The sequence below is a fragment of the Triturus cristatus genome, chromosome 1_1 (genome assembly GCF_964204655.1).
Source record: "Triturus cristatus chromosome 1_1, aTriCri1.1, whole genome shotgun sequence".
Taxonomy (NCBI): Eukaryota; Metazoa; Chordata; class Amphibia; order Caudata; family Salamandridae; genus Triturus; species Triturus cristatus.
In genome coordinates, this window is record NC_140579.1 from 89125856 (window position 1) to 89153727 (window position 27872).

General features: G+C 46.6%; 1 protein-coding gene and 1 long non-coding RNA gene across 3 annotated transcripts in view; one reads left to right on the forward strand and one right to left on the reverse strand.

Annotated features, from left to right (window-relative positions):
- The window catches only part of LOC146869564 (keratin, type I cytoskeletal 12-like), a 27355-nt gene extending 12983 nt beyond the window's left edge, over positions 1-14372 (reverse strand). Inside the window, exons 1-4 of one of the 2 annotated variants that reach the window (XM_085606195.1) lie at positions 14042-14372; positions 13629-13990; positions 10493-10575; positions 5998-6154 (exon numbers count right to left, since the gene is read on the reverse strand). In XM_085606195.1, coding sequence (XP_085462321.1) covers positions 5998-6154; positions 10493-10575; positions 13629-13990; positions 14042-14297 — 858 coding nt within the window. In that variant the 5' untranslated portion in view covers positions 14298-14372. Of the gene's footprint in view, positions 1-5997; positions 6155-10492; positions 10576-13628 lie in introns of both variants that reach the window. The other variant, XM_085606187.1, reaches the window with a different exon arrangement.
- The window catches only part of LOC146869565 (uncharacterized), a 22195-nt gene continuing 7343 nt past the window's right edge, over positions 13021-27872 (forward strand). Inside the window, exon 1 of the long non-coding RNA XR_014961776.1 lies at positions 13021-13076. This is a non-coding gene — a long non-coding RNA (uncharacterized LOC146869565). The remainder of the gene's footprint in view (positions 13077-27872) is intronic.

Consider the following 27872-nt stretch of genomic DNA (forward strand, 5'->3'; position numbering starts at 1 on the left):
CTTCTTTGTTCATGGATGTTTTTATGTGTTCACTCCCTATGTTGGGGCCCTTTTTAAAGTCAAGTACCTACGTTATTTGCTCATAGATTGGCGAGTTTGCGATTAATTGACCTCGAAAATTTGTTTCATTATTCACTGATATAGCTTTTAAATTTTGTTGCTATGTAGCCCAAGAAGCATGTTTAATGATTTCTCTCTTGGTTTCTGTATGTTCGAAAGCCCTTTGGTGTAGAGTCCCACGTGACAATCTGTTTAGTTCTCGCGTGTGAGATTTTGTAAGAGCGAATTTCAGAAGCGGACTTTAAGCCCCTTCCCTCATTTCCATTGGCCGGCGTCACCGTTTATGCTAAACGGTGGCCAGCCATTGGAAATGAGTGTATTCTGTTAACACCCTTTCTCTCCGAGCCGGATTGGCTGGCCTGCTTCATGGCTGACGTGAAGCACTCTCTTATCTTTATGGGGCCAAACACATGGCCCCATAAAGATAAGAGATCGATGCTTGTTCAGCATAGCAGTGATGGCAGGACTGTACGGAAGTCAAGGGAGCCTTGGACATAGACGACCTTTCATTTCTTACATGTGTCTGGCTTTCGTGCGTCTATGCTACATGCTTTAGCACAATAAACCCAGACCTGCTGGCTTTGCCAATGCTCGTTTTCTACGCCTGTCCCTCTTAGTTGTTCCCAGATGTGTTCGGGTATAAAGTAGTATCTTGGAGGGCATGTAACCTTTTAATTTAAATGAGAAATCGTGTGTTTTCATATGGCGCTTCTTATAGCGGATTTCAGCATTTTATAGCCCTGCATATCACAGATGTTACTAATGTACTGACCTCCAAATGCTATTCATGTTTTTGGCCTCAGAGGATAAAAGGAGGAGTCATTATCCGACGTAACTTTTTTTTCCCGCTCTGCATCAAGTGGAACCTTTCACACTCACTCATTCATACTCATTCGCAGTGCTACTCACTGACCCAAACGCATCACATTCATTTGCTCACTCACTCACAATCGGACACTTACTCACCTTTCCAGCTAAGTGCCCAAAAGCACATGCCTTCGGACACTCGTTCAGTCGCCCGCACACAGTCACTCGCGGCTCACCCAGTCACTTGCGTGCAGGATGCATTTTTTTTTATAAATGCATCCTGTAGACGTCTCAACAGGCGTTCGATAATTTAAAATAATTAAAACATTTATCCTTTACCAAACGCGTCACTCGGCCTTCTCACGGCACCTTTGTCTCGTGCATAATGAGGCTCACGCACGCACGCACAGGAATGTGCTCCTGAGTGATGAAGTGCTTTGAAGGTCTGCGAGTCTGTGATGCAGCGCTATTCGTAGCTCAGCCTCAATACGGAGGGGGGGAATGACTAGTGACTAGTATAATGATGAATGCTTTATCTTTATACAACACCTCGACTACATGGACTTATTACAGACTGCCTTGCCATGGAGGGTGCGGGGGGGGAGGGGCGGGGTGGGACTGCCTCGACACGGGGGGGAGTGACTCCGACATACGACGGTCACCTTCACTTCCAGAAACACTATATAACAAGCATTGGCAATTCCAACAGGTCTTTGCAATGTTGCTGTTAGAAAGGCTTCCAAATGCTAACAAAGTATTTAAAAAGAGTTCAGAGATGGCCAGTGGTTCTCGCTGTTTTATAAATAAAATAACTTCTGGGTTACAGAATGCAGAACACATTCGTGCATCAAAGCCAAACGTATTAGCTGTGCTAATGATTGTTTTAGGAAATGTTAATAAAGGGAACCTGTTAGTATAGACACAGTCAACTTACATGTGTACAAAGGTCATGGAGGAGAGGCGAGACAGCAGTGGAAATCGTCTTTTCACTGATTCGCGAGTCTGTGGTGGGGGCGGGGACAAGTTGGGGGGGTAGTGATAACGTGTAAATTGATATGACTCCGTCCAGTTATTCATCATCCATCCACACACTCAGTCACTCAACACCTATAAACTCGAATACTCCTCCAGGTACTCATGCATCCATCCATCCATTCATTCATTCATCTACCTGTCGACTCATTCTTGCATTCACCTATTCACACGTACAACACCATACACACAGCGTCCGTAAAGACGCGCTTCCTTATATCAGCCAGAGCCACCGGCTTTGGAGAATGTGTTTTGTGTTTGTTTTACTTTGCATGAATATTCGTTTAACTTTGAGGCTCGAGAACACAGCTACACCAGAGCTGCAAGTAGGCACATCTCAATCTGTTTGTAGGGCATCTGTAATGCAGACGCACATCCCCCATATCCCCCCACGGACCTCTTACAATACAAGTGTTTATGGAACAGATCATTACAGTGATGTAATTGTGCTGCATTGCACCGCTCCAAGCAATCTCTGCAGAGACATGCACATATTTATATTACAAATATATTCAACCACGACCTGTGATTCACCTGCTGTTGGAATAGTCTATTTCCGTCCTTTATTTACCGCTCAACATTTTCTAGCTGTGAGGCCCCTGGAAGCACATCACTGCGGTGTCAAAGGTCACACATAGCCAATGCAATGCATTGTAATGAATATTGTTCTGGGTCCCAAGAAGAACAAGAATCCTCATTGGTTTCTTTGCAGCGTCCATGACACACAGAGCTTGGCCATCCCTCTGTCTGGTGTCTGATGACGGGAGGATAACAAAAGAGCCGTTCACTGCTCGAGACCCCCAGCAAAGTCTTCCAGATAAGGGAACATCACGGGAGGGTCCAGGGGGACAGAAATGTTCTTCAGACACCCCTCAAGCACAGCTTGTCAATTTTAAATGCATTTAAAGTCCGCATCAGGATGTGCACTTAATGGTTACCTCCCATGACAACTGCCACCTCCTGCCCCAACTGCCGCCCACCGCTCCGCCTCCCGCCCCAACTGCCGCCTCCCGCCCCAACTGCCGCCTCCCGCCCCAACTGCCGCCCTCCGCTCCGCCTCCCGCCCCAACTGCCGCCTCCCGCCCCAACTGCCGCCTCCCGCCCCAACTGCCACCTCCCACCCCAACTGCCGCCTCCCGCCCCAACTGCCGCCTCCCTCCCCATCTGCCCCCTTCCATCCCAATAGCCACCTCCCATCCCAACCACCTTCTCCTTTCTGTTCCAACCGCCGCCTTTCGTTCCCATCGCCGCCTCCCAGTCCTGTCCTGCCTCCTGTTCTAGTCCTGCCTCCCATTCTAAACACCACTTATGCCATCTCCCATTCCAACTGCCGTCACCCATTCCAACTGCCGTCACCCATTCCAACTGCCGTCACCCATTCCAACTGCCGCCACCCATTCCAACTGCCGCCACCCATTCCAACTGCCGCCACCCATTCCAACTGCCGCCACCCATTCCTACTGCCGCCACCCATTCCTACTGCCGCCACCCATTCCAACTGCCGCCTCCCATTCCTACTGCCGCCACCCATTCAGAGAATCCTGAATGCACATGTGACTGCTACCTCACCTTCAGAGACTGCAAAATTAGAGCAGTACACAAGATCTTCTTGTTCTATTGTTCTGTGACTTAGCAAATTAGTAGGCATTAGTCCATCCACATGGGGCGGTCCCCTGTCGCTGCCCACACTAACTGGGGCAGCAGTGCATGCAATGAGTCACAAGTGGTTGAATATATATGTGGTCTGGCAATGAACGGTCTCTAAAGATATTTTCTGGTGTCAAAGGAGGGACATGTTCTCAAAGATCCAAAAAGGTTTGACGTATATTTTTGGGAAAAAAACACTACTGACCTGTCTCTCACATTGAACATTACAAAATACTTTTTGAGCTGTTGTGTGTGGCCTGTCATCCGTCTTATCGCAACTGCCCCCAAGTACTTCACAGGTCTTTAAAAGACCATTTACTTGTGAACGGGGCTTTGTTGTTGTTTCACCCCTTCTTAGAGGCCCCGCACCATCACTCTGCTTATTGCTGGAAGAATTAGCACAGCCCCCCCCCCCCCCCTCCCATAGAACGCATGTACTGCCAGGACCACTTTGGAATCATAGGAATCTTTCAATGAGAAAAGGGGAAGGAGCAAAGTCAGTGACAAGGTAAAATTGTGCTTTTCTGACTGCCGAGTGCAGACTTTGACATTGTTGGAATATTTCATGGCTGTTGCTGATGTTAATCGACCTTTGCCTTGAGCAAATTTTGTAATTTCAATATTTGTGTGGCTGAAGTTGGTGTCTAAACATGCTATAACTTTTCACTTAATGAACTGTAAATACATGAACATTCATAAAGCAGCTCCAACAATAATACATAAAAAAGCGATTGGCATTGTAAATGACAATGCCTTTTGTTTATGTGTTTTAAAAACCTGCACGCAGCACTGCGTAAACACGCACTCTGTACTTTTAGGGTTTGCTTAGCACATAAATAAAAGGCATTGGCATTTACAATGCCAATAGCTCAAACTCAAGCAAATGCGAGACCTATTGCATTGCAAATGCTTGTTCTTTTCTTCTGTGTAGGAGCACCAGGTTTTCCATTGTGATCCCAAGCAGAAACAAAACAGTTCTTTGGTCAGTCTGCTCTAAATAGTGCAGATGCTGTGATGTGCTTGCACTTACAGCTCGAGTGCACCGAGCAGTTAAAGTGAAGTTTCCGCTGGCAGAGCCAGTGGAGTTACCGCCAACAGAAACATGACGGTGTGCCTGGCTTTAAATAGTGCAGTGAACTATCAGTTTGTGAGAGGGTACTCCATCACATTTCTGCCCAAATTTTAAATGATGCCCTAATTCTCCAATCATTTTAAGGTGAGGAGGAGTCTGGGATTTCCTACAAACTTTCAAGTTCCAATGTGAGCCCCAACTTTCAATGCGAACTTCCGCGTGGAGCTGCCACTTGCCTTTTCTTGATTGGGATTTTCTCACATCATTACTCCATTCTAGGGGTAATATTACACATGAACATTGCTATGTTTTCTATTGAATTTCCTGACATTGCTATCACTCTGTGGAAATTTAGTTCGTATCCGAACATTATCTGCGCCATCTTGTCTCTCCCCAAGCGCCACACACAGAAAACGTGCGACGGCCATTTTAGACACCATGATCTCATTGCCGATCGCCAGCGCGTCCCTCAGGTGCTGCAAACATCCCCCGTACGCCGGCCACCCCCGCTCTCTCATACATGGGCCATAAAACCCTCCCCTTCTGCGCGTCCCTGCCATGGAACCACATCCCGCGCCTGACCAACACCTCCTTTCATCCCATACATGGTCATACATCCTTTTGATAACCCCCTTCCTCTGCGCCCGATTGTCCGAACCGATCCCAGGCCATCACCTAACCCTGCGGATGCAGTTTATTGCCCCTACTGTAAGGAAAACACCCCACATCAAAGGGATTACAGTAGATCAAGGCCCCCCACCCCCTGAGACCCGACCGGTCGCACACACCCCCGGGAATTGGCGGAATGTCCAGCTGTGTGATAGCCATCTCCTACTGTGGGTGGGGTGGGGACTTCTACTGTAGATATGTGTGGGAACAAGCTTGAAGTGGGGATTCCAAGGATGTCTTTCCGCACATCAAAGTCTCGACAAGAATGTATCACATCTAATAAAGCAATAAACCTGTGTATAAGAGGCCAGGCCTCAGAGATGTAGGGAGAGCACCTCGAGAAGATTCCCTGTTGGTCTGATCTGATGTGTTCTCCTCCGGAGAGAATAAAACTTTGTTTCCTGCCTTCCAGTCTCCAGCGCCTGCCGCGTTTGTTGGTTAATCATCGAATGGTATAAGAGGCGATTACCGCCGGGCAATACTTAAGGGTATGTTGTTCGCCGATTGCCCATCCTGCCTTTTTACAACTCTATATAATCAAAGCACCACTATAATTTGAGTTCTTCGCAATTTGCAAATCTGAGGTTGATAGAAAGGCCCTCGCAGATGCCATGCCATCCTATTAAATGCAAGAGTTCACCACTAACCTTGGTTATGAATGCCTCTATAGTTTGCCATTTCCTGTGTCTAGCTTTAGAATCAAAACGTACCTGTTCGTGGTTCTTCTTTAGGGAAGCCAGCTCCTCTTGCAGGCTCTCGACTTGTCCCTCAAGGTCAGACTTGGACGAGGTCAACTCGTCCAGCACCTTCCGCAGTCCATTGGTATCGGCCGCCACGCTCTGGTGCATATGTAACTCATTCTCATACCTGGGCAAAAATGACGAGATTTATGCGGCTGTCAACGATGGTCGGTGAAGTGTTTGTGAACATTTGCCTTATGGTGCAATGTCAGTAGCTACAAGGAGGCACCATACTGCAACAAATGACCTTGAAAATGGCTTTGTTCTCTGGGCACTCATCCTCCCCAGATGCAAATTGCCAACTTTGCCTTAGCCGTGTGTCAGACCTGTGGTCAATGTACCCACCTCCTGTTTTAACAGCGTAATAGGACTGTTTTATTACATTCAGCATCAGAAACAGTATTTAGACATATTTGTTAAACATGTCTGAGCCTGGAGGTAGCAGAGAGCTGCACATACAGCATTACTTAACATCACAGCACTAAGATACCTCACAAAAAGTGCAAGAGGATACCCCTATAGCCATAAACAAAATATTGAAAAATTGCAGAAATAAATAAATGTTTATTTTTTCACCCAGCTGGTGACATTTTCATACATGTTATAGAAATCGGTGTGAAAACAGCTAGTCACGGCTTCATATTATGGCTGGAAATTGCCACATGTGTATAGTTGCTTGAAATACCTGCTAATCTTGCCCACATTGATGTTATTCATTTTATTGGCTAGAGAGTGATGGAAGGCTGAGTCATCCTTGACTGAGTTCCAGCCTGTGAATTTTAGGTCCCACATTGGTCTGTGCAGTTGGAACGTTATCCCACCAGTGTGTGTCTGTCAGTTGTAAGCTATCCACAGATGCCTAGTGGCAGAACAGAACCTAAATGTGTTGTTGAGGTAAATAGGGGAAGCTTGAGATATTTGAAAGAAACTCTTTTAACCACTGGTAACCATTACAGTCAAGAATAGCTGAGGCAGGAGAAGAACTAGGTAGACTCAGCAATTTTAGCAGCCGTGTTTTGAATACGCTTGAGCTTCTTCAAGACATTTTTGGAAGCTCCTAAAAAGGAAGATTTGCAGTAGGCAAGGCCGCTGCGAACAGTGGCATGAACCACGATGTGGCTAGCCAGAGGGGAGCCGAGGAACTATTCTGGAGGTTTATTACTTTCCCCATGCAATTTCAGATGGAATTTTTAGACAGCACTTCAGCCAAAATGCTGAACAGAATTATACCAAATTTGGGGAGGGGCCGGTGAGGGGTAGATTATTTCTGAGAAAGCAAGTTTATTCTGATTTAGTATAAATCCATTCATCAGTTTTTGAGAAGTTAAGGTTACACATTTATAGATATCTTGATAGTTGGACTGAAAGTTAAAAAAATCAAGCCATCGGATTGGCAAAGGGGACTTTCTTAAAGTGAGCGCTCTGATTGGCTGGCCGCCTCATGAACAAAAACATTGCGGCAGCAGTTACAGGACTTGTCCTGTAAATATTTTACAAAAACGATTTAGGGGGGCAGGGTAGGGATACCATGACCCCCCCCAAGCGCTTTTATGGAGTTGAGGAAAGATTTTTTCGACAAATGTTTTTGGGGGTTTTGTGATCCGCATAACTACTGTGGGATCAGCCATAAACCTTTTTTTTAGTATTGCACAGGTTGTACTGGCTTACAGTGTAAATTGAATAAGAGATTAGTGGATGATGTCACCAAGGGATGCCATCAATTATGTCAATGAACATGTTATGAGTGATATAATTGAATAATATTAATACAAAGTGGGTCAAAGCAATATATAAATATGTATGACACGCTCAGTTTCTGGACAGTGAAAACATGAAGGGGCGGTCGAGAGCACATCAGTGTGAACCGTTGCATCATAATGCAAACCCTCCCCTGGAACTCCAAAGTAAAGATGTAGTTCAGGGGGATGCTGTCTGGCACTAGATGACGTAGCATCAATTTAATAATAGAAGAAGGTGGCAATAAAATAGAATGATACCACCACAACGCGCGTCAGCGACCCCTGTCTGTGTGGTCCACAGCGCGTGATTCATTTGTGTCACAGTGATGCAGAATATAAACCGCTCCCAGCAGGTTAGAATGGGCATATTGACCTGTTCTGATTTTTAATGACTGCTGGAGGTATGCAATAAAATAGAATGATACCACCACAACGCGCGTCAGCGACTCCTGTCTGTGTGGTCCACAGAGAGTGATTCATTTGTGTCGCAGTAATGCAGAATATAAACCGCTCCCAGCAGGTTAGAATGGGCATATTGACCTGTTCTGATTTTTAATGACTGCTGGAGGTATGCAATAAAATAGAAGGATACCACAACGCGCGTCAGCGACCCCTGTCTGTGTAGTCCACGGAGCATGATTCATTTGTGTCGCAGTAATGCAGAATATAAACTGCTCTCGGCAGGTTATTAAGGGCATATTGACCTGTTCTGATTTTTAATGAATGCTGGAGGTATGCAATAAAATAGAATGATACCACAACACGCGTCAGCGACCCCTGTCTATTTGGTCCATGGAGCGTGATTTATTTGTGTCGCAGTGATGCAGAATATAAACTGCTCCCAGCAGGTTAAAATGGGCATATTGACCTGTTCTGATTTTTAATGAATGCTGGAGGTATGCAATAAAATAGAGTGATACCACCACAACGCGCGTCAGCGACCCCTGTCTGTGTGGTCCACAGCGCGTGATTCATTTGTGTCGCAGTGATGCAGAATATAAACTGCTCCCAGCAGGTTACAATGGGCATATTGACCTGTTCTGATTTTTAATGAATGCTGGAGGTATGCAATAAAATAGAATGGTACCACCACAACGCGCGTCAGCGACCCCTGTCTGTGTGATCCACAGGGCGTGATTCATTTGTGTCGCAGTGATGCAGAATATAAACTGCTCCCAGCAGGTTACAATGGGCATATTGACCTGTTCTGATTTTTAATGAATGCTGGAGGTATGCAATAAAATAGAATGGTATCACCACAACGCGCGTCAGCGACCCCTGTCTGTGTGATCCACAGGGCGTGATTTATTTGTGTCGCAGTGATGCAGAATATAAACTGCTCCCAGCAGGTTACAATGGGCATATTGACCTGTTCTGATTTTTAATGAATGCTGGCGGTATGCAATAAAATAGAATAATACCACAGCGCGCGTCAGCGACCCCTGTCTGTGTGATCCACAGAGCGTGATTCATTTGTGTCGCAGTAATGCAGAATATAAACTGCTCCCAGCAGGTTACAATGGGCATATTGACCTGTTCTGATTTTTAATGAATGCTGGAGGTATGCAATAAAATAAAATGATACCACAGCGCGCGTCAGCGACCCCTGTCTGTGTGATCCACAGAGCGTGATTCATTTGTGTCGCAATGATGCAGAATATAAACTGCTCCCAGCAGGTTAGAATGGGCATATTGCGCAGTTCTGATTTTTAATGAATGCTGGAGGTATGCATGGGGTTATGACTGAGGTGTGAGTGATATAAGGTTATGGGGCTCATGGTAATATCTCAGTTGAATAATGTAAAATAATTTTTTAAAGTTTTTACTTGTTATGAATTTTGTAAAGAGATTTTGATATTGCTTTTTCGTATGAATAATAAAAAGTGTTATTTTTGATAAACTTTGAGTTATTTGTCATAGTTGGCAGGTGGTTTTGTTGCTTAGAAGTGATAAAGGTTGAGCAGGAGTCCTTGAGACATATTTATTATCTAATTGCCCTTCTCCTGACCTAAAATCGTTTTTCTGGGATTACCCTTTGTGGATTTTGTAGCATCAGGCTACGCCTCTCTTTCCTGCTGCCAATTCTAAGATGGCAGCTGTGGCATCAGCACTTTGACCTAAGCACTGGTTTGGCATGCCTCTGTCGTGGACATGTTTGGATGGCCTATGCAGCTTCGATGGTGGTAGGATCTAGGCTAAGAAGTCCATGGGCACCTGGGTGGAGGGAAGTCCGGGTAGAGTACAATTGGCCCATTGCCTCACCCAGAGCCCCTCATCATTCTTGTATAAGTTTGGAACATGGAGGAGGCTCAAGGCTTGGTAAGTAAATGGGCTTTCTTGAGCCCTCTTTGTTTTCTGGTCATGCCCAATGTTTTGACTGCCTCGGACACACCAGGAAATGCAGCGCTTAACAAATCAGGTATGGCAGCTTCCATCCCTGGCTAGCCCCTAATGCTCCTCGGTTACTATTTGCACCACTTGAGCACTTTGTACAATCCAATCCTGATTGAGATGGAGTTAGTGGTATGTATTTCCTGTTGCGCAAAAACGGTGGCCAAACATTTATAGGCAGAACAAGCAAAAATAATTTCTGTCTTTTGACATCTAATCAATCTCCTTTCAAATGAATGACCTGGCCTCTGTTTCTTGGGCTATGTGTTATTGAGAGTTAGAGGTATCTCGCTCTTTGCGACCGCAGCACGCATTACGTAGATCTTCTGACTCACTTAAGTTTGAAGTCCTCAGCTGCCAGTCTGGCATTGTCAATCTGCAGGACAATCTTGGCGTTGTCGCTGGTGGCAGCAATAATCTGGAGGCGGCAAAAGACCGAGAGATGGGGTTAGGGTACACCTGCTGGTGTGGACAGTCACGAAATGACAAATATACAGTGACTTATTAAAATCTGTGAATTACAAAACACAACAACAATGCTACCGCTCTCAGGAGCTCGCAGATGATTGCCCACCGGCCCTCTTCATGCCTCAACATCTACTTACCTGCCATACTCCACAAGATAATTTAAGGGTGTGGATATAATATCTAGGGCTTTGTAAGACTAGATTCAGGATAGCTTTTGAGGATATCCAGGGACGATTCATTTACGAATAAGCATCTGCATGGAACTCACTCGCATAGTCAGAGGTTATAAGAACTCACCTAGACATGCACCGGAGACCCCTGCTATAGAGTGACCGTATGGCACCGGATCACAAGCACACTGAGGCTCCAGTTTGAGCATTTATTTTATAAACTCTTGTAATTAGGGACATTACTCCATGTGATTCAATTGAAACAAGCCAAAACTACAACTCCCACAATGCATTCATTTGAAAAGAAACAGCGTCCTAGTCACATGGGGTCAACCTCTAATTCTAAATAACACCTAGACGAATGGCAAAAAAAACAAGCATTGGCATAGCCAATAGGTCTCGCCTTTGGGACCTTATAAGTGTTTAGCCATGCAGCACATTATCCTGGGTGCTGTGCCACTAGATTGGCATGGTAAATGACAATGCCTTTTATTTATGTTTTTAAAATATAAATAAAAGGCATAGTCATTTTCAAAGGCCAGCCCGTTTAGATACTGTGACATCCCTCAGAAATACATTGGGGGGTGGAGGGTGTAGGGAATGGCCGGCGGCCGACAGAAAGGTAGAAATGCATCGACGACGGAAGAGGGACCTTAGCATGTGCAGCACACAGTGTAACCTCTCTGTGTGTCATCTGCGGTTTGGGAGGCACAAAGAACAGGTTATTGCAACAACAATGTATACATCCCTGATTGTTTCACCTGTGTCTTCCTGTGGTTTAATAAACCAAATATTTTATCTTAAAGCGGCATAGCATAGACCGTCTGAGGAGAAACCAACATCAGCACTGGCAAAGGTGCTCAAACCACCCCCGACCTGCAGGAGGCCGTGGCTTGGATGGAGTCGCGAGGGCACGGACAGGTCAAGCAGGGTCTAGCCTGCTCTGAAAGCGCCCCAGACCAGTGCGGCCCTGACCAAATTGTGAAGAGCAAAAACAGGACATGCACTAAAGACATAAAAGCGGGACTACAACTGTGTAGCAACTGTGAAGAACAGAATGACTTAAACGACTGAACTAACATAGAAAACGACATATTCGCGAAATCACATGCAACTTTGACGCTTGGTATCATCTGTGCCTCTTGCATTGCGTCCTCGTGAGTCTTGCTACGCAGCTCTGCACCGGCACACAAAAAGACTGCCTCACACTGCCCAGTCGACCCTCTTTGAAAACTAGGACATGTAGCTTATTTACAGAAATTTGCCAGACAGGGAGTTTTCCTATAAATATCACGCTAGACTGTATTCCGATCCCGAGCTTACTCGGCAGCTAAAAATTAGAACATATTTTAATATTCTGAATTCTCTAAAACAGCTAGCACTGGAAGCGCCAGCAGTTATAAGATGGCAACACCGCAGCACTCTCAAAGCCTGCCTGCTTTGCAGCAAAGCTCAATACCATTGGCAGAAATTTTAAATTGTATTTATAAAGTGCTTACTACCCCTGCTGAGGCCCCTATTCACTTTGCGGCGAGGAGCACACCAGAAATAAGCTGCAAAGAAGACAAGCATTGGCCGCGCGCGAGCGGCCGGAGACGCAATATGTGGTGGGGGAGGGGGAGAAGCGGGAGTTGTGTGTGCGCATGCATCATCGTGATCGCGATCGCTCTGAAAGCGAAAGTGAACGCGATCGCGATGCCGCACGAGTTTGCAAAGTGCAGCTGGCGGCCGGCGGCGCGCGTGCACGATCGCGTGAACGCAAGCATTTGGCCAGCCAGCAGCACTTTGAAAATCCCACATACAAAATGACTCTCCGAGCCAGCGCATGTGCTGGGCTCAGCGAGACCTAAAAAGAGCAAAAGGCTACAATAGTGAATAGTATCTACTGAGAAGTACTTAGTTTCCAGCCATGCCAAATGTCCAGATTTGTTAAGAGTTTTCGCTTACATTGCGAACACATTTTCCAATTGTGACTATGGAATTCTCCCAAGTTACTGTGTATGTTTTCGTGAGTAACCCTGAGTTAACATTGCATAAATTCTTCACTCATTCATCGCCCAATGATAATCTCTAAGTGTAGATGTTGCAGCTTTGCACTTCACTCGAGAATGCTCTACTTTGCCAATTGTAGACCAGGTCTTTCTTCACTGTCTGCGCTTCTCCGCTGAAAGAGCGGAAGTTTCAAACTACGACCCCTGAACGTCCCTCGTCTTAAATAGGAAGCCATAGCATCGCCGTGCTGCTGGGAAAGTGCGCGTTGCTGATAGAAATAAACTGTAATGTATGTTTAGACCTTTTGTTAATGGGAATGTATGAATGTGGATTGTTTTCCGTGGTATTTGTCATTTTTTTACATTTGAATAGATTTTTTTCTTTCTTATTTTGATGAAAAAGTGGGGACAAGAATGAAACAGGGCGTTACCCGACTTTCGTATCCGAAGAGGGCGGAAGAGTGAAGGTGAAGACATAGGGGACAAGAGTGCCCTTCCACATCAGCAACACAAACCGAGATTAGGCACTTTAGGGCATGAAGTCCGTATGTTTTTTTTCCGCTGTACGAGGGAAAAATGATCCATCTGATCCGGGAACAAAAGCTCTTTTGCATTTTATATTTTACCTGAAGGTGGTGGCAAGGATGGATTTGAAATCTTGGGAGTGCAACTCATGTAGGAGGAAGTGGACTCAATCTGGCAGAGACTGGCATGGGAATAGATATGTTTCTTATCTAAAATGCATTCCAGCACCTTTAAATATGTATCTCGTACCCCAAATCCAACACACACATTCTCTCAGGGCATGATTTGTGTTCAGTGATAATAGATGGATTTCTTACCTGTTTTTGGAGCTCTGCAATTATCGAAAAATATTTACTATAGTCCTGAGCTCCTGCGGAACCTCCTTTATGGTGCTTTGCATACCAGTCCTTGATTTTGTTTTCAAGCTCCAGGTTGGCACTTTCTAGTTCTTTGACTTTGTCCAGATAGGTCGCCAGGCGATTGTTTAAGTTCTGCATAGTCTGCTTCTCACCACCAGAGAGAAGGCCCTCGCTGCCACTGATGCTCCCCCCAGCCCCGCCACCAAATGCCCCACCACCAAATGCCCCACCAGCTTGGCTGCCACCAAAACCACCACCGCCAAAGGCATCTCCTCCTGCACCACCACCATATCCACCACCACCAAAGCCACCAGTACCACCTGCACCACCACCTAAGCCTCCACCAACATGGCCGCCACCGTAACTACCACCACCACCACCAAAGCTACCTCCTGCTGCACCACCACCATACCCACTGCCAAAGCCTCCACTAACCTGGCTGCCACCAAAACTACCACCACCACCAACGCCACCTCCTCCTACACTACCAGCATATCCACCACCAACAAAGCCGCCAGCACCATCTGCACCACCACCAGCTCCACTGCTGCCTTGGAAGCCACCAAAGCTGGCTCCACCACCACCTACTGAAACCCGGGTAGAGCCACTACTGCGTTGCAAAGACATGATGACGGGGAAGAATTGATTTCCAGCAATGTGAAATCGAGAAAGGCGACTGACTGTGCTGGCAATGCAGTTGGGTTTCTCAGCCTTTATATACAATTTTAACTGGGTGTTCCACTTCTAAAAGTAAATTGTCAACTTGCAGCATTGTGTTCTCCCTCCCTGTAAGTAGTAATGTAATTAGTTAATGGTCTAGCCTTATTTGGCTTACTTATTTCTCATCAGTCTGCAGAAAGCCTGAGGATGGCTTCCTGTCATCCCTCGGGAGGTAACGCGGGTGGAGCAACCCTAAGCATTAATTTTAATTACTGTAATCTTATAATCATATTTGATGAAAGTATGGCCCCTGTGTTTGAAAACAAATCCCTGCTTTAATGTGCTTTTTACTGTTTGCAAAATGAACAATATGCGTTTAACAAACCGTCAGCAAATATATCAGTGAACAGACTACACACAGTTGGGCATTCCCCACAATTGTTATACAAAAGATTTGCAAACCTTTCAAAAAATTGTATACACTATTTGCATTTTATCTAATCATACCTGAATGTAGTGCTTTATTTAGGCGAGCTGTTGGAGGTGGGGCCACTCATTTTTAGGGGCTTACTTTTCCTCTCCAGATATTTACCGAGTGCAAGGGAGGGAAACACAAGCAAAGTGGAAAGACAGAAGAAGAGAAAGATGGAGAAAACTGTCCCAAAGGGGGAAAGCAGGAACCTGAAAGAGTGGAATAAAGAGGCGGGGAGTGTCTGATGGTGGATTTCAGAGACATGAGCTAGATGTAAGACCACACAGACTTGGTATTCCATGCCAACATTTAATTGCACTAGCCACAGGCTTCTGAGCAGAGCTTTGGGCACCATCACTCATTCCTAAACTAAACACTTTCCTAACCCATCATACGTCATATATATCATAGTTCATAAGTATTATAAATATGCACATACATATTCATTTCACAACTATGCCAGTATGATCAGACACTCCTCATGCAACCCAGCAAAACCTGAATAACCTAAGACTATTCAAAACACTGTAATTCATATACATACTAGAAGCGCAACACGTGTGTTGTTCTTAACATAGAAACATAGAAGCCTAGTTGCAATAACACGGTTGCATAGTGCTGTGCTATTAAAAAGTGTGACTTGGATTTCGCAGGCTTCTATGTTGCCGGAAAAGTACCATGCAGCGCACAGTTGCACGCCTCATAAGCATTTATCATCATATCAGGATTTACGACCCTTAAATCATTCCTATGGGCTGTAGCCTGCAATAGAGAGGTTTGAGCATTTCCTTTTTTTAGGTCTCGCTGAGACACCGAAAGCTGTCTCTTTGAGACATTTTGTAAGTGGGCTTTCAAAAGTGCTACCCACATGGTTTTGCTGGCCTAGGGTTTGAGTGCACGATGGCGTGCACGTGCACAGCTGCTCCTCTGCTCCTTGCATTCCCCCCTCCCTTCTCTCGCAGCCCTTTGATGCTCTGCTCGATAACTTTCACTTTCGCCGCTTTGACCCTTGCATTCCCCCCTCCCTTCTCACCCAGCCCTTTGATGCTCTGCTCGATTACTTTCACTTTCGCCGCTTTGATGTTTGATCGCAAACGCGATCACTTCCGCTTGGCATAGCCTGTACTTGTTCTCTTTGTCCTCACATATGCTCTTCCCTCTATGTTTTTCTCTCTGGTCTCACATGTCCGATTCCCTCTGTATTTTCACTCTGCCCTCATATGTGCTTTTCCCTCTCTATTTTTCTCTCTTTCCTCACACATGCTATTCCCTCTGTATTTGTCTCTCTTCCCTCACATGTACTCTTCCCTCTGTATTTTTTCTCTATGCTCTCACATGTGCTCTTCGCTCTGTATTTTTTTCTCTGCCCTCGCATGTGTTCTTCTCTCTATATTTTTCTCACTGCTCTCACTTGCTCTCTTCCCTCTATGTTTTTATCTCCGGTCTAACATGCGCCCTACCCTCTGTATTTTTCGCTTTGCTCTCACATGAGCTCTTCCCTCTCTATTTTTCTCTCCTCCCTCACATGGACTCTTCCCTCTGTATTTTTCTCTCTGCCCTCACGTGCTTTTCCCTCTGTATTTTTCTCTCTGCCCTCACATACTCTTCCCTGTATGTTTTCCTCTTTGCCCTCAAGTGCACTCTTCCCTCTGATCACATGCATACACAACTATGCACACATACAAATACACACATGCATTTACACACACATATGAACATATACAAACACACACAGACATGCATAAACATATGCATATACATGCACACCAACACACCAACCCCACATACACATATAAACAAGCACGCACACCAACATACTCAAACACATATACATACACACAAACATGCATACACAGACATAGGTATACACACAAACATATGTGTACACATCCATGAAGACAAATGAACACAATGACACACCCATACTTGCACACCAACACACACATGCATACACAAACATATACACATACAAACACACACACATACATACACACACAGATATATACATATAGACACACACACTATGCACACACACGCATCTCCCGTACTGTCTCAGGGGAAGAGACGGTGTCAGCTGTCTCCTAGAGGGAGATCTCGCATGAGACAGTAAGACTCAGAGACATGTGGCGGTGGGGAGAGACAGACATGCCTCCCTTTAATTGTGTTGTTGCAAGATGGTGACTATCTTCTGCCACTGTTGCATTCAGATAAGCGGCAGCAAGTTCGTCGGACACATGCACTGGTTTCAATTTCGAGAAAGTGGGGTGAACGTTTCACAGATCGGGAGTGTGTGTCAACACGTGTTTCTCCTTCACGGCAAGGCCAATCAGTACGTTTTGTTTAACCGTGTGGTCATGAATCCTTTAATTGCATAAGTGAGCGGGTATGGATGTAAACAAAAATGTAACACTAATACTACATTTTCTGTCACTCTTGTGAACAGGTTTGCTGTGAATGTATGAATGAGAATGGCGTTTTAGAATACGTTGCATGGAAAAGGGTCAACATGGTGTATACGTGTTTTTTGGTGTTTTTTTTTATTTTTTTTAATTTATCTTTTATTGCATGGTTAACGTCATGATATACCGGATTCGGATGCTTCATTGCAGATCAGTTGTTTGGCCCGTGGTTATTTACGAGTTTGGAAAATACTTTTGTATTGTTTCGATTCTTTTTGTCTCTGCCCTATCTCTTGGCTGCGTCCTTACTCTCTCCCATCTTCTCTCTCCACCTCTTTGCTACATGTTCTCTCGTAATGTTTTCATTTTCCCCAACGACCCTTAAATCATTCCTATGGGCTGTAGCCTGCAATAGAGAGGTTTGAGCATTTCCTTTTTTTAGGTCTCGCTGAGACACCGAAAGCTGTCTCTTTGAGACATTTTGTAAGTGGGCTTTCAAAAGTGCTACCCACATGGTTTTGCTGGCCTAGGGTTTGAGTGCACGATGGCGTGCACGTGCACAGCTGCTCCTCTGCTCCTTGCATTCCCCCCTCCCTTCTCTCGCAGCCCTTTGATGCTCTGCTCGATAACTTTCACTTTCGCCGCTTTGACCCTTGCATTCCCCCCTCCCTTCTCACCCAGCCCTTTGATGCTCTGCTCGATTACTTTCACTTTCGCCGCTTTGATGTTTGATCGCAAACGCGATCACTTCCGCTTGGCATAGCCTGTACTTGTTCTCTTTGTCCTCACATATGCTCTTCCCTCTATGTTTTTCTCTCTGGTCTCACATGTCCGATTCCCTCTGTATTTTCACTCTGCCCTCATATGTGCTTTTCCCTCTCTATTTTTCTCTCTTTCCTCACACATGCTATTCCCTCTGTATTTGTCTCTCTTCCCTCACATGTACTCTTCCCTCTGTATTTTTTCTCTATGCTCTCACATGTGCTATTCGCTCTGTATTTTTTTCTCTGCCCTCGCATGTGTTCTTCTCTCTATATTTTTCTCACTGCTCTCACTTGCTCTCTTCCCTCTATGTTTTTATCTCCGGTCTAACATGCGCCCTACCCTCTGTATTTTTCGCTTTGCTCTCACATGAGCTCTTCCCTCTCTATTTTTCTCTCCTCCCTCACATGGACTCTTCCCTCTGTATTTTTCTCTCTGCCCTCACGTGCTTTTCCCTCTGTATTTTTCTCTCTGCCCTCACATACTCTTCCCTGTATGTTTTCCTCTTTGCCCTCAAGTGCACTCTTCCCTCTGATCACATGCATACACAACTATGCACACATACAAATACACACATGCATTTACACACACATATGAACATATACAAACACACACAGACATGCATAAACATATGCATATACATGCACACCAACACACCAACCCCACATACACATATAAACAAGCACGCACACCAACATACTCAAACACTTTACTCTCTCTAATTCTTTTTTTGCTCCTTTTCTGTCTCTGTCCCTTCTCTCCTCTTTCTCTCCCCACCTGTCCCTTCTCTAACCCCACTCCTCTTCCTCTGCCCGCCCCCCCATCCCTCTCTCTCGCAGTACTGCAGCATAGGCAGCACCAGGTCTCTGATGCCTTCTCAGTGTTGGCCCTGGGGGTAGAGGAGGTAAGTCAGCCCCCCAAGTGAATCCCATTATTAACAGATAGTGAACCTCTATTTACCAACAAGTATGGAGCGGTCTCGGGTGACGACTGATGCGAACAGTGATCTGCTCTCGGCCCCGGCAGGGCCTGTGGGGTGGGGGCGTTACCTTACACTAGGAGAGGAAGTAAAAGTGATATCCTCCCCTCCCCCCCACTCCACCACTGTCTCTCCTCACCCTCCACCTCTCTCTCTCTCCTCCACTTCTGATTCCCTTCCAACTCGGTCTCTCCTTACCCTTCACCTCGATCTCTCCTTACCCTCCACCTCGGTCTCTCCTCACCCTCCACCTCGGTCTCTCCTCCCTATCCACCTCGGTCTCTCCTCCCTATCCACCTCGGTCTCTCCTCCCTCTCCACCTCGGTCTCTCCTCACCCTCCACCTCGGTCTCTCATCACCCTCCACCTCGGTCTCTCCTCACCCTCAACCTCGGTCTCTCCTCACCCTCCACCTCCGTCTCTCCTCACCCTCCACCTCCGTCTCTCCTCACCCTCCAACTCTGTTTCTCCTCACCCTCCACCTCACCCTCCACGTGTCTCTCCTCACCCTCCACCTCACCCTCCTCACCCTCCACGTCTCTCCTCACCCTCCACGTGTCTCTCCTCACCCTCCACACGTGTCTCTCCTCGCCCTCCACGTGTCTCTCCTCGCTCTCCACACGTCTCTCCTCACCCTCCACACGTGTCTCTCCTCACCCTCCACACGTATCTCTCCTCACCCTCCACACGTGTCTCTCCTCACCCTCCACACGTGTCTCTGCTCACCCTCCACACGTGTCTCTGCTCACCCTCTGCACGTGTCTCTGCTCACCCTCCACGTGTCTCTCCTCACCCTCCTCACGTCTCTCCTCACCCTCCACACGTCTCTCCTCACCCTCCACACATCTCTCTCCTCACCCTCCACCTCACCCTCCACACGTGCCTCTCCTCACCCTCCACGTGTCTCTCCTCACCCTCCACGTGTCTCTCCTCACCCTCCACATGTCTCTCCTCACCCTCCATGTCTCTCCTCACCCTCCACGTGTCTCTCCTCACCCTCCACGTGTCTCTCCTCACCCTCAACATGTCTCTCCTCACACTCCACACGTGTCTCTCCTCACCCTCCACACGTGTCTCTCCTCACCCTCCACATTCACCCTCCACACGTGTTTCTCCTCACCCTTCACACGTGTCTCTCCTCACCCTCCACACGTGTCTCCTCACCCTCCGCCTCACCCTCCACATGTGTCTCCTCCTCACCCTTCACATGTGTCTCCTCCTCACCATCCACAGGTGTCTCCTCCTCACGCTCCACAGGTGTCTCTCCTCACCCTCCACACGTGTCTCTCCTCACCCTCCACACGTGTCTCTCCTCACCCTCCACGTGTCTCTCCTCACCCTCCACGTGTCTCTCCTCACCCTCCATGTGTCTCTGCTGCACGCCTCACACTGCTGCACGCCACACTCTGCTGCACGCCTCACACTGCTGCACGCCTCACACTGCTGCACGCCTCACACTGCTGCATGCCTCACACTGCTGCACGCCACACACTGCTGCATGCCACTGCACGCCACACACTGCTGCACGCCTCACACTACTGCACGCCACACACTGCTGCACGCCGCACACTACTGCACGCCGCACACTGCTGCACGCTGCACACTGCTGCACGCCACACACTGCTACACGAAACATTGCTGCACGCCACACACTGCTGCACGCCACACACTGATGCAACCGGCACACTGCTGCACGCCACACACTGCTGCACACTGCTGCATTACTCACTGCTGCATGCTGCACGACACTGCTGCACGCAGCACACTGCTGCAAGCCGCAGACTGCTGCACGCCACAGTGCTGCATGCCTCACACTGCTACACGAAACAGTGCTGCACGCCGCACACTGCTGCACGCCGCACACTGCTGCACGCCGCTGCACATCACAGTGCTGCATGCCTCACACTGCTACACGAAACACTGCTGCATGCCGCACACTGCTGCACGCTGCACACTGCTGCATGCCTCACACTGCTGCACGCCGCACACTGCTGCACGTGGCACACTGCTGCACTCCACACACTGCTTTTATGCGAGTTTATGCTACTGACATTGTAAATGACAATGCCTTTTATTTGTTTTAAAACCAAAACATAAATAAAAGGCATTGTAATTTTACAATGCCAATAGCTCACACTCTTATAAATGCGAGACCTATTGCATTGCAACTGCTTGTTTAGTCCTATTATCATCATCAGACCAGATCTCTTACTTTGTTAGAGTGCCCATATCTGACCTCACTGTGTCAGATTCGATTCAGAATAACAAAATTATGGGTCCAACAGCGGTTGTATATGGTGTAATCTTGGTACTTGTTAACTAGTTATTTTCCAGCAATTTTCTAGACTAGCTTTAGCACTTGTAATCAGACTTTTTTGAAAACCGTTGGAGCACTGTATGTGTACAGAATGTTTTCTTTCCATGTCCCCTATCATGGCCTTATAAACTTTCCCAACTGTTAAGTCATCTGGCTGTGACAGACATACCTAGACTCACAAAAAGAGAAGGACTAAAGTGTGCTGTGACTGAGACCGTGCAGTTATTCCCTCTATCTGTATCTATATCAGAAGGGTCAGAGTAAAGAATTAGTAGGGGAAATCATTAGATTTTTTAAAAGTGCCCTCACCCACTATGAAATGCCATGCTTCATCATAGGGCCACTAACAACACCCAGGTGCAGACCAACACACAGGGTGAATCGTAGTTTTCTTTAGAAAAAAGAAGAGAAAAGAAACAAAAAGTTTTCCTAGTGAGGGATCCCAAATGGAAAAAAAGAAGTGAGTTAAAACTGTCTAAGGAGGTACCCTATAAACACATTAATTGCTGGTCCCTCTTGACAGGGTTAAACAAATAGAAAAAGGGTGCATAGGAGGAGTTACAGCTCCTGTGCCCCATCTTTGTCAGACAGTGGCTACATATGAGGGGGCCCTATCGGACTCCATCGTTATCTCCCCCAGCTCTTTGTCAGAAGCCTCTTGCTGGTACAGATCTGAACCGCAGGATGGCCTTTGCTCACCCTGCGGCCATGACTACAGTAGTAACGAATGCCTCCACCCTAGGGAGGGGAGTCCATCTGGAGATCAGGTCTCCAGAAGAACAGGTTCTTCTCATCAACCTGTGGAACTGAGGGCGATTCAGCTGGTGCTCAAAGCCTCCCTCCCCTCCATCTGAAGTCAGTTCATCCAGATTTCGACAGACAACACAGCAGTGATCTGCTTAGTCAACAAGCAAGGGGGAGTAGGTTCTCATATCCTTTGCCAGGAAGCAATGAGACTGTAATCTTGGTTACCTCCAAGGGATCTGGCTGCCCACCAATCACCTGGCAGGGTCTCTGAATGTCAGAGCCGACAGCCTGAGTGAATGCTGTCCTGGCGACCATGAGTGGCATCTTCTACATGAGGTAGTGAAGTGTGGGCACTCCTCAGGTGAACTTGTTCGCCTCCTCAGAAAATGCTCTGTGAAAGCAATTCAGTGCATTCTTGTATCCGTTGAAGAGAACCGTGGGAAACGCATTTCAGTTTAGGTGGATCTTTCAACTGGTTTACGAGTTTCCCCATAGTCTCAGGAAAATTCGGGGCCCAATTCATTTTGATCTCCTCGCATTGTCCAAGATTGGTGTGGTATGCTGACCTCCTGCGTCAAACCTTCTCTCCCAGTCGAGGGAAATGGTTCTCCACTCCGGTTTCCAATGCCTCCACCTATCAATCAATCAATCAATCAATTGGAGTTCCTATAGAGCGCATGTTGCAGGGATTCTGCTTATGCACAGAACTATGCGCAGGAAACCAGGACCTCAGTGAATTGTGGTGTACCAAAAACTCCCCTCAGAACCCAGAACCCCTTATCTGACTAGCTTAGTGTCCCATTCGTTATCCGAGTTTTATCTCGGCGGTCCCAATGTATAGACAACCCAGAACAAGCGACTTAGGGTATTCTCAGGAATGGTGGGAATCAGAAATACCTGTTCGTAATTATTCTCATATCAGTCCACAACAAAATAAACAGAGACACTGTAAAGTTTAAAGAGTTTATTTTATAAACCTCGTGTCCTAAGATGCAGTACTTTGGCTAACATAAGCAGACAAATGATTAAGATTAAAACCATCAGCATTGTTACAATACCATAGAAAATGAAAGGAGTAATCATAATAAAATGACAGTGGAAATCAGCCACCTTCCTTTCGCTAGTAAACTAATAGTATTATTATTAGACTAATAAAAGGTCTCTAGGCTTGAATGTGGGACCCCATACCGTAAAGATCAGCTTAGTGGAATCACATCACAGGATCAGCTTAGACTCTGCTCCTAGGAAAGCTCTTCTTCCGAATGAATCTAAAACATGCTGCACTGCAATATTAAAAAGCACTCGTCTTTCGGGAATCTGCAGCTGCGTGCGTGTTATGGCTAAATAGTGGGCCGATCAACCTGTACCCAACAACATGCACCGTCTAGCGACCCAGACTGTTTCTTTACACAATGTACAGACCAAGGTCGCTGCTCACTGCTAGGGATGTGAACAACAGACAGTTCTCATGTGAAGCCAAGCCGAGTAAGCATTTCTCAATTAATAATATGTAACTACAGTGTCGTGTGCAAAAGCAGCAAAAGCGGCAAGATGGCTTTCTAACATCTAACACGGTTCTGCTAACTTAGCATTGTACATATGTAGATAGTAATCTTCACTTCACGCAACTACTCACTCGTAATGGTCTCAAGGTGCAGGGGGGGAGAGTATGCAGTTCAGTCGAATAGCCAGGTCTTGAAGTCCTTCCTGAACTGAGGCAGAAACGGTGATTGGCTGAGGTTCAGAGGTAGGGAGTTCCAGGACTTCGCAGTGAGGTAGGAGAAGGATCTTCCTCCAGCCAATGTCTTGCAGATCTGTGGGATAGTGGGTGGAGCGGAGGTGTCTGGTCTGAGTGTAGAAGGAGAGGAGGTGGTTGAGGTATTCAGGGCGGTGTTGTGTAGGGCTTTGTAGGCGTGTGTGAGGAGCTTGAGGGTGCTTCTTTTGTTCATCTTGAGCCAGTGGAGGGCTCTCAGGTGACCGGAGATGTGGTTTCGGTGAGGGATGGCCAGGATACATCAACATGCTTGGAGATGGAGTGGGAACGCCTGAGTTCCTTTCAGTGGCAACCAGAGGTGCGTAATGCCAATGGAGCAAGGTTTAGGCTGATTTTCATATGGCTGGGTCCACAGTGAGATGGCATTGTGTGCAAGATAGCAATGGACTGAGATCCCAAGTAATTACCAGTGACTGAGATTAATTCAAGCATTCCGTGCATCACTTTTTTGTATACTTGAGTGTGATGTCATAAATGGGACAGGCATGCCTAGAAGTGGTTTCTGTGCTCACTGTGCCACTGGAATTAAGCTGTACCTGGCTGATGAGCCATGAAAAGGGCAAAATCGGCCTCTGGTTGCTTGTGTTCCGGTTCAGGGAGGACCTGGCCTGGCAGCTCGAGCTGGATGGTTCCCACTGCAGCAGGATCCAGACTGATTTACATACGGCTGGGTCCAAACTGAGGTGGTAATGTGTGCAAGATAACAATGGACTGGGGTGCGGTCTGAGTAATTATCAATGGCTGAGATTAATTTTAGCATTCCATTGTAGGAAGGCAGAATCTTTCCAGCATGGTTACCCCCACTTTGTGTCTGGTGTCAGTGTGTTTTAAACTAGTCTGACTGGCATCCTTCTAATCAGGACCCCAGTCACTGTGCTTTCTCAATAATTCTGACCATGGTAAGTATTTCTGTACCTCCACAATTGCTTACTGGTGTACCCCTATATGTCCCAGGTATAAGGTACTGAGGTACTTAAGGAATAGATGCACCAGGGGTCTCCCATGGGCTGCAGCATGTATTGTGCCCCCCCTGAGAGACCACTCAAACAGTGACTCCAGGCCTGCCATTGCAGCCTGTGTAAGCTGGTGCTAGAACCACTCATGACACATATACATTTGTTTATGTCTGAGGTCACTGCACTTAAAACCTATAAGTCCCCCCCAAGAGAGGCCTTTCAATCCTGAAGGCAGGGTGCTGGGTTATAGGTGGGTGGGTGGGTGCCCCTGCAAGAGCAAGACACCCCAGAGGCAATTCTCCAGGCTTTGTAAGTGCGGCCAGCCATTTGTACACATATAAAGGCAATCTGTCATTGCGTGATGGCTAACTATATGGACTGCGCTGAAGGGCACATTTTGGTGCCCTCCTTGCATACTTTGGTTTGAGCCACTTCAGGGAGCCCTTGACTCTCGCTCTGGCGCGAAACTAGACACAGTACATGGGAGTGTCCTCTCTTCTGTCTAGCCTCTCCTCTGGGAGGGACCCCGGAGTCATTCCAACCCTTTCTTAGGGTACTTCGGTCGCTGTTCGCATTCCACTTTTTAAGTATATGGTTTAGTCTTCCCTAGAAATCACTGTATTTTTTGCTTGCTTACCTATCGCAATTTAAGTATTATTGTGTATTTGTGTCTATATGTCCGGGTAGAAGATAAACCAATGTGTTAGTGAGTTTTGTGTAATAAATATAAAAAAAATTATGTATGCGCTTTGTGGTTCTTTATCATTTAACTTACACTACAAGATTAGATCTGGCAAAACAAGCTGCTTAACAACACTCCTTCGAGATAAGCCTGAAGGCTTCTCTCTCCTGCTACCACTTTCACAGCTTTCTATGGCTGTCTCGGACCACTAAAATTACAGTAAGGGTTGTCTGGATTAGTGCAAGGTGCTTCACTAGATAAGTTTGCACCATATACCAAGCCAGACTCCTACATCCATCCTTCACTTTTGTCAAGCAAACTGAAGGCCAGCAACTGATGTATCATCTGAGCCTTTGCACTTTTTGAGCTTTTTTGCATGGAATGCATCCTTGCACCAAAAACAGGAGAATGCATTTGCTCTTAAAATAGTATGTAATGGCAGAATAGCATTTTGTGTAATAACTTGTGATTTCACATATTTTATGTGCATGTATGCAAATTACTCAAATTTCACCCAGGTCTAATCCTAGGAAAGTAGGATCTGCTTTCATGCTTACCCTCACTCTTTGCCTTGTGTCAGTGTGTTTTTGACCCAGTCTGATGGGATCCTGCTAATCAGGACCCCAGCATCTGTACTCTCTCCCCTAAATTGGTTCTGGTAAGTACTTTGGTACCTCCACAATTAGCTACTGGTGCCCCCTTGTAAGTCCTTAGAGTATGGTACTGAGGTCCCCAGGGCATAGGTACACCAGGGGTCTCCCATGGGCTGAAGCATGTATTGTGCCACCCATGGGAATCCACTGAACCTGTGACTAAGGGCCTGCCATTGTACCCTGTGTGAATTGCTTCTTGCACATCTCACGGCAGATATAAGTTTCCTTATAGCTGAGGTCATTGCACTTAAAACCTATATGTCACCCCTATGGCAGGCTCTTTAGTCCTGAGGACAGGGTTCTTGGTTATAGGTATGAGCAGGACACTCCTATAAAACCCCCAGAGATGATTCTCCAGGCTTTGTAAGTTCAGTCAATCATTTTAAGACATATAGGGCCACATACATCAAATTGTGTAATTGCGATGCCTAAATTGCGATTTTTAAGAAAACGCAATTTAGGAATCGCAATTGCTTATGCATGTAGGAATTGCCCAAAAAATTGTGATTCCTACACATTCCTTAATTGCGACTCGCAAATTGCGAATCGCAATTAAGGAATTGCTTCCCATTCATTCGTACGGGCCTAGAGGCCCATAGGAATGAATGGGAATTGCATGCGCAATATGCGAGTACCAAATAGGTACTTGCAAATTGCGCATGCAATTTCAAGGGTGCAAGGGTGCCAAAAGGACACCCTGATACACTCCCTGAAATTGCAATGTTACCACATGTTGCACACACACATGCTCCAAGGGCATGTATGTGTGCAACATGGAACTTTGAAAAATGCACTTTTGTGCATTTTTCAATGTACTCGCAAATTATCATCAGCTTTGAATTGATGGTAGTTTGTGTTTCGTTTTTGCAAAATCACCCAATGTGAGAGTTCTATATAGCATTGACATTGCAAGATGCGGGATTGTATGTCCTGTTAATCATAAGTGCGTGGAGCAATACTTTTAAAGTATTGCGAAAGTGTAAAGCATAGATTGTTTTCCAGGCATCTGTGATTTGAGGGGTAAGGAACAAACTGATGTTGAGTACCCACAATCCCTGGTGTGTTGTCATTTACTCACAGGCTTTGCATCGTCTAGGATGTGGTGCGTACTTCCTGGGGATGCAAGTTCTGCTGTGATACTTAATTGGGCGTGTCCCTATGTTACATGGTGTTCTCGGAAACGGGAGGCAATTAAGACTCAGTCGTGTTATTCCGTGTGATGAGGGTGGGCCACATGGCTCCAAGCATCTAATGCGGAGTGGAGCTCTGACCTGTCTTCCCTGCAATCTGGAGGACAATATCCCTCGTCGGGGCTGCTGGGACTGAACCCCTGTGCACCACATCAACTTGCCGAGGCTTGTTGGTTCTGCACTCCAGAGATTTTCGGGCTACAAGAAGCTCCAGCCTCCAGCACCTCACTTCCTGTTGAAAAGAGTCCTCCCTGCATTGTGGGCCTCCGAATTTGGTGAGCTGCTTAAGGTCCTCTTGCGACTCCTGTGCATCCGGCTTGAGGGTTCTCTTGAGGGACTTCCTGTGCTTCAGTGGGCTCCACTGCTTGCTCGGGGCCTCCTCTGACTCTCCTGCACTTGGGGGAGTCCTTTAGACCTTGCTGGTCCCAATGTTTTCTCCTTTTTGTTCTTCACGCCAATTGTGGCTACCAAGGCTTGTTGGTGATGCCGCCGGACACCGACCACCTAGACACCAACATCCAAGGTGCGACAACTCGTGCACAGCTCCTTGTCTTCCTTAGCGATGTCTAGTCCTCACAGCTGTGTTGTGGACGTCATGAGCGGTGTCCTCGG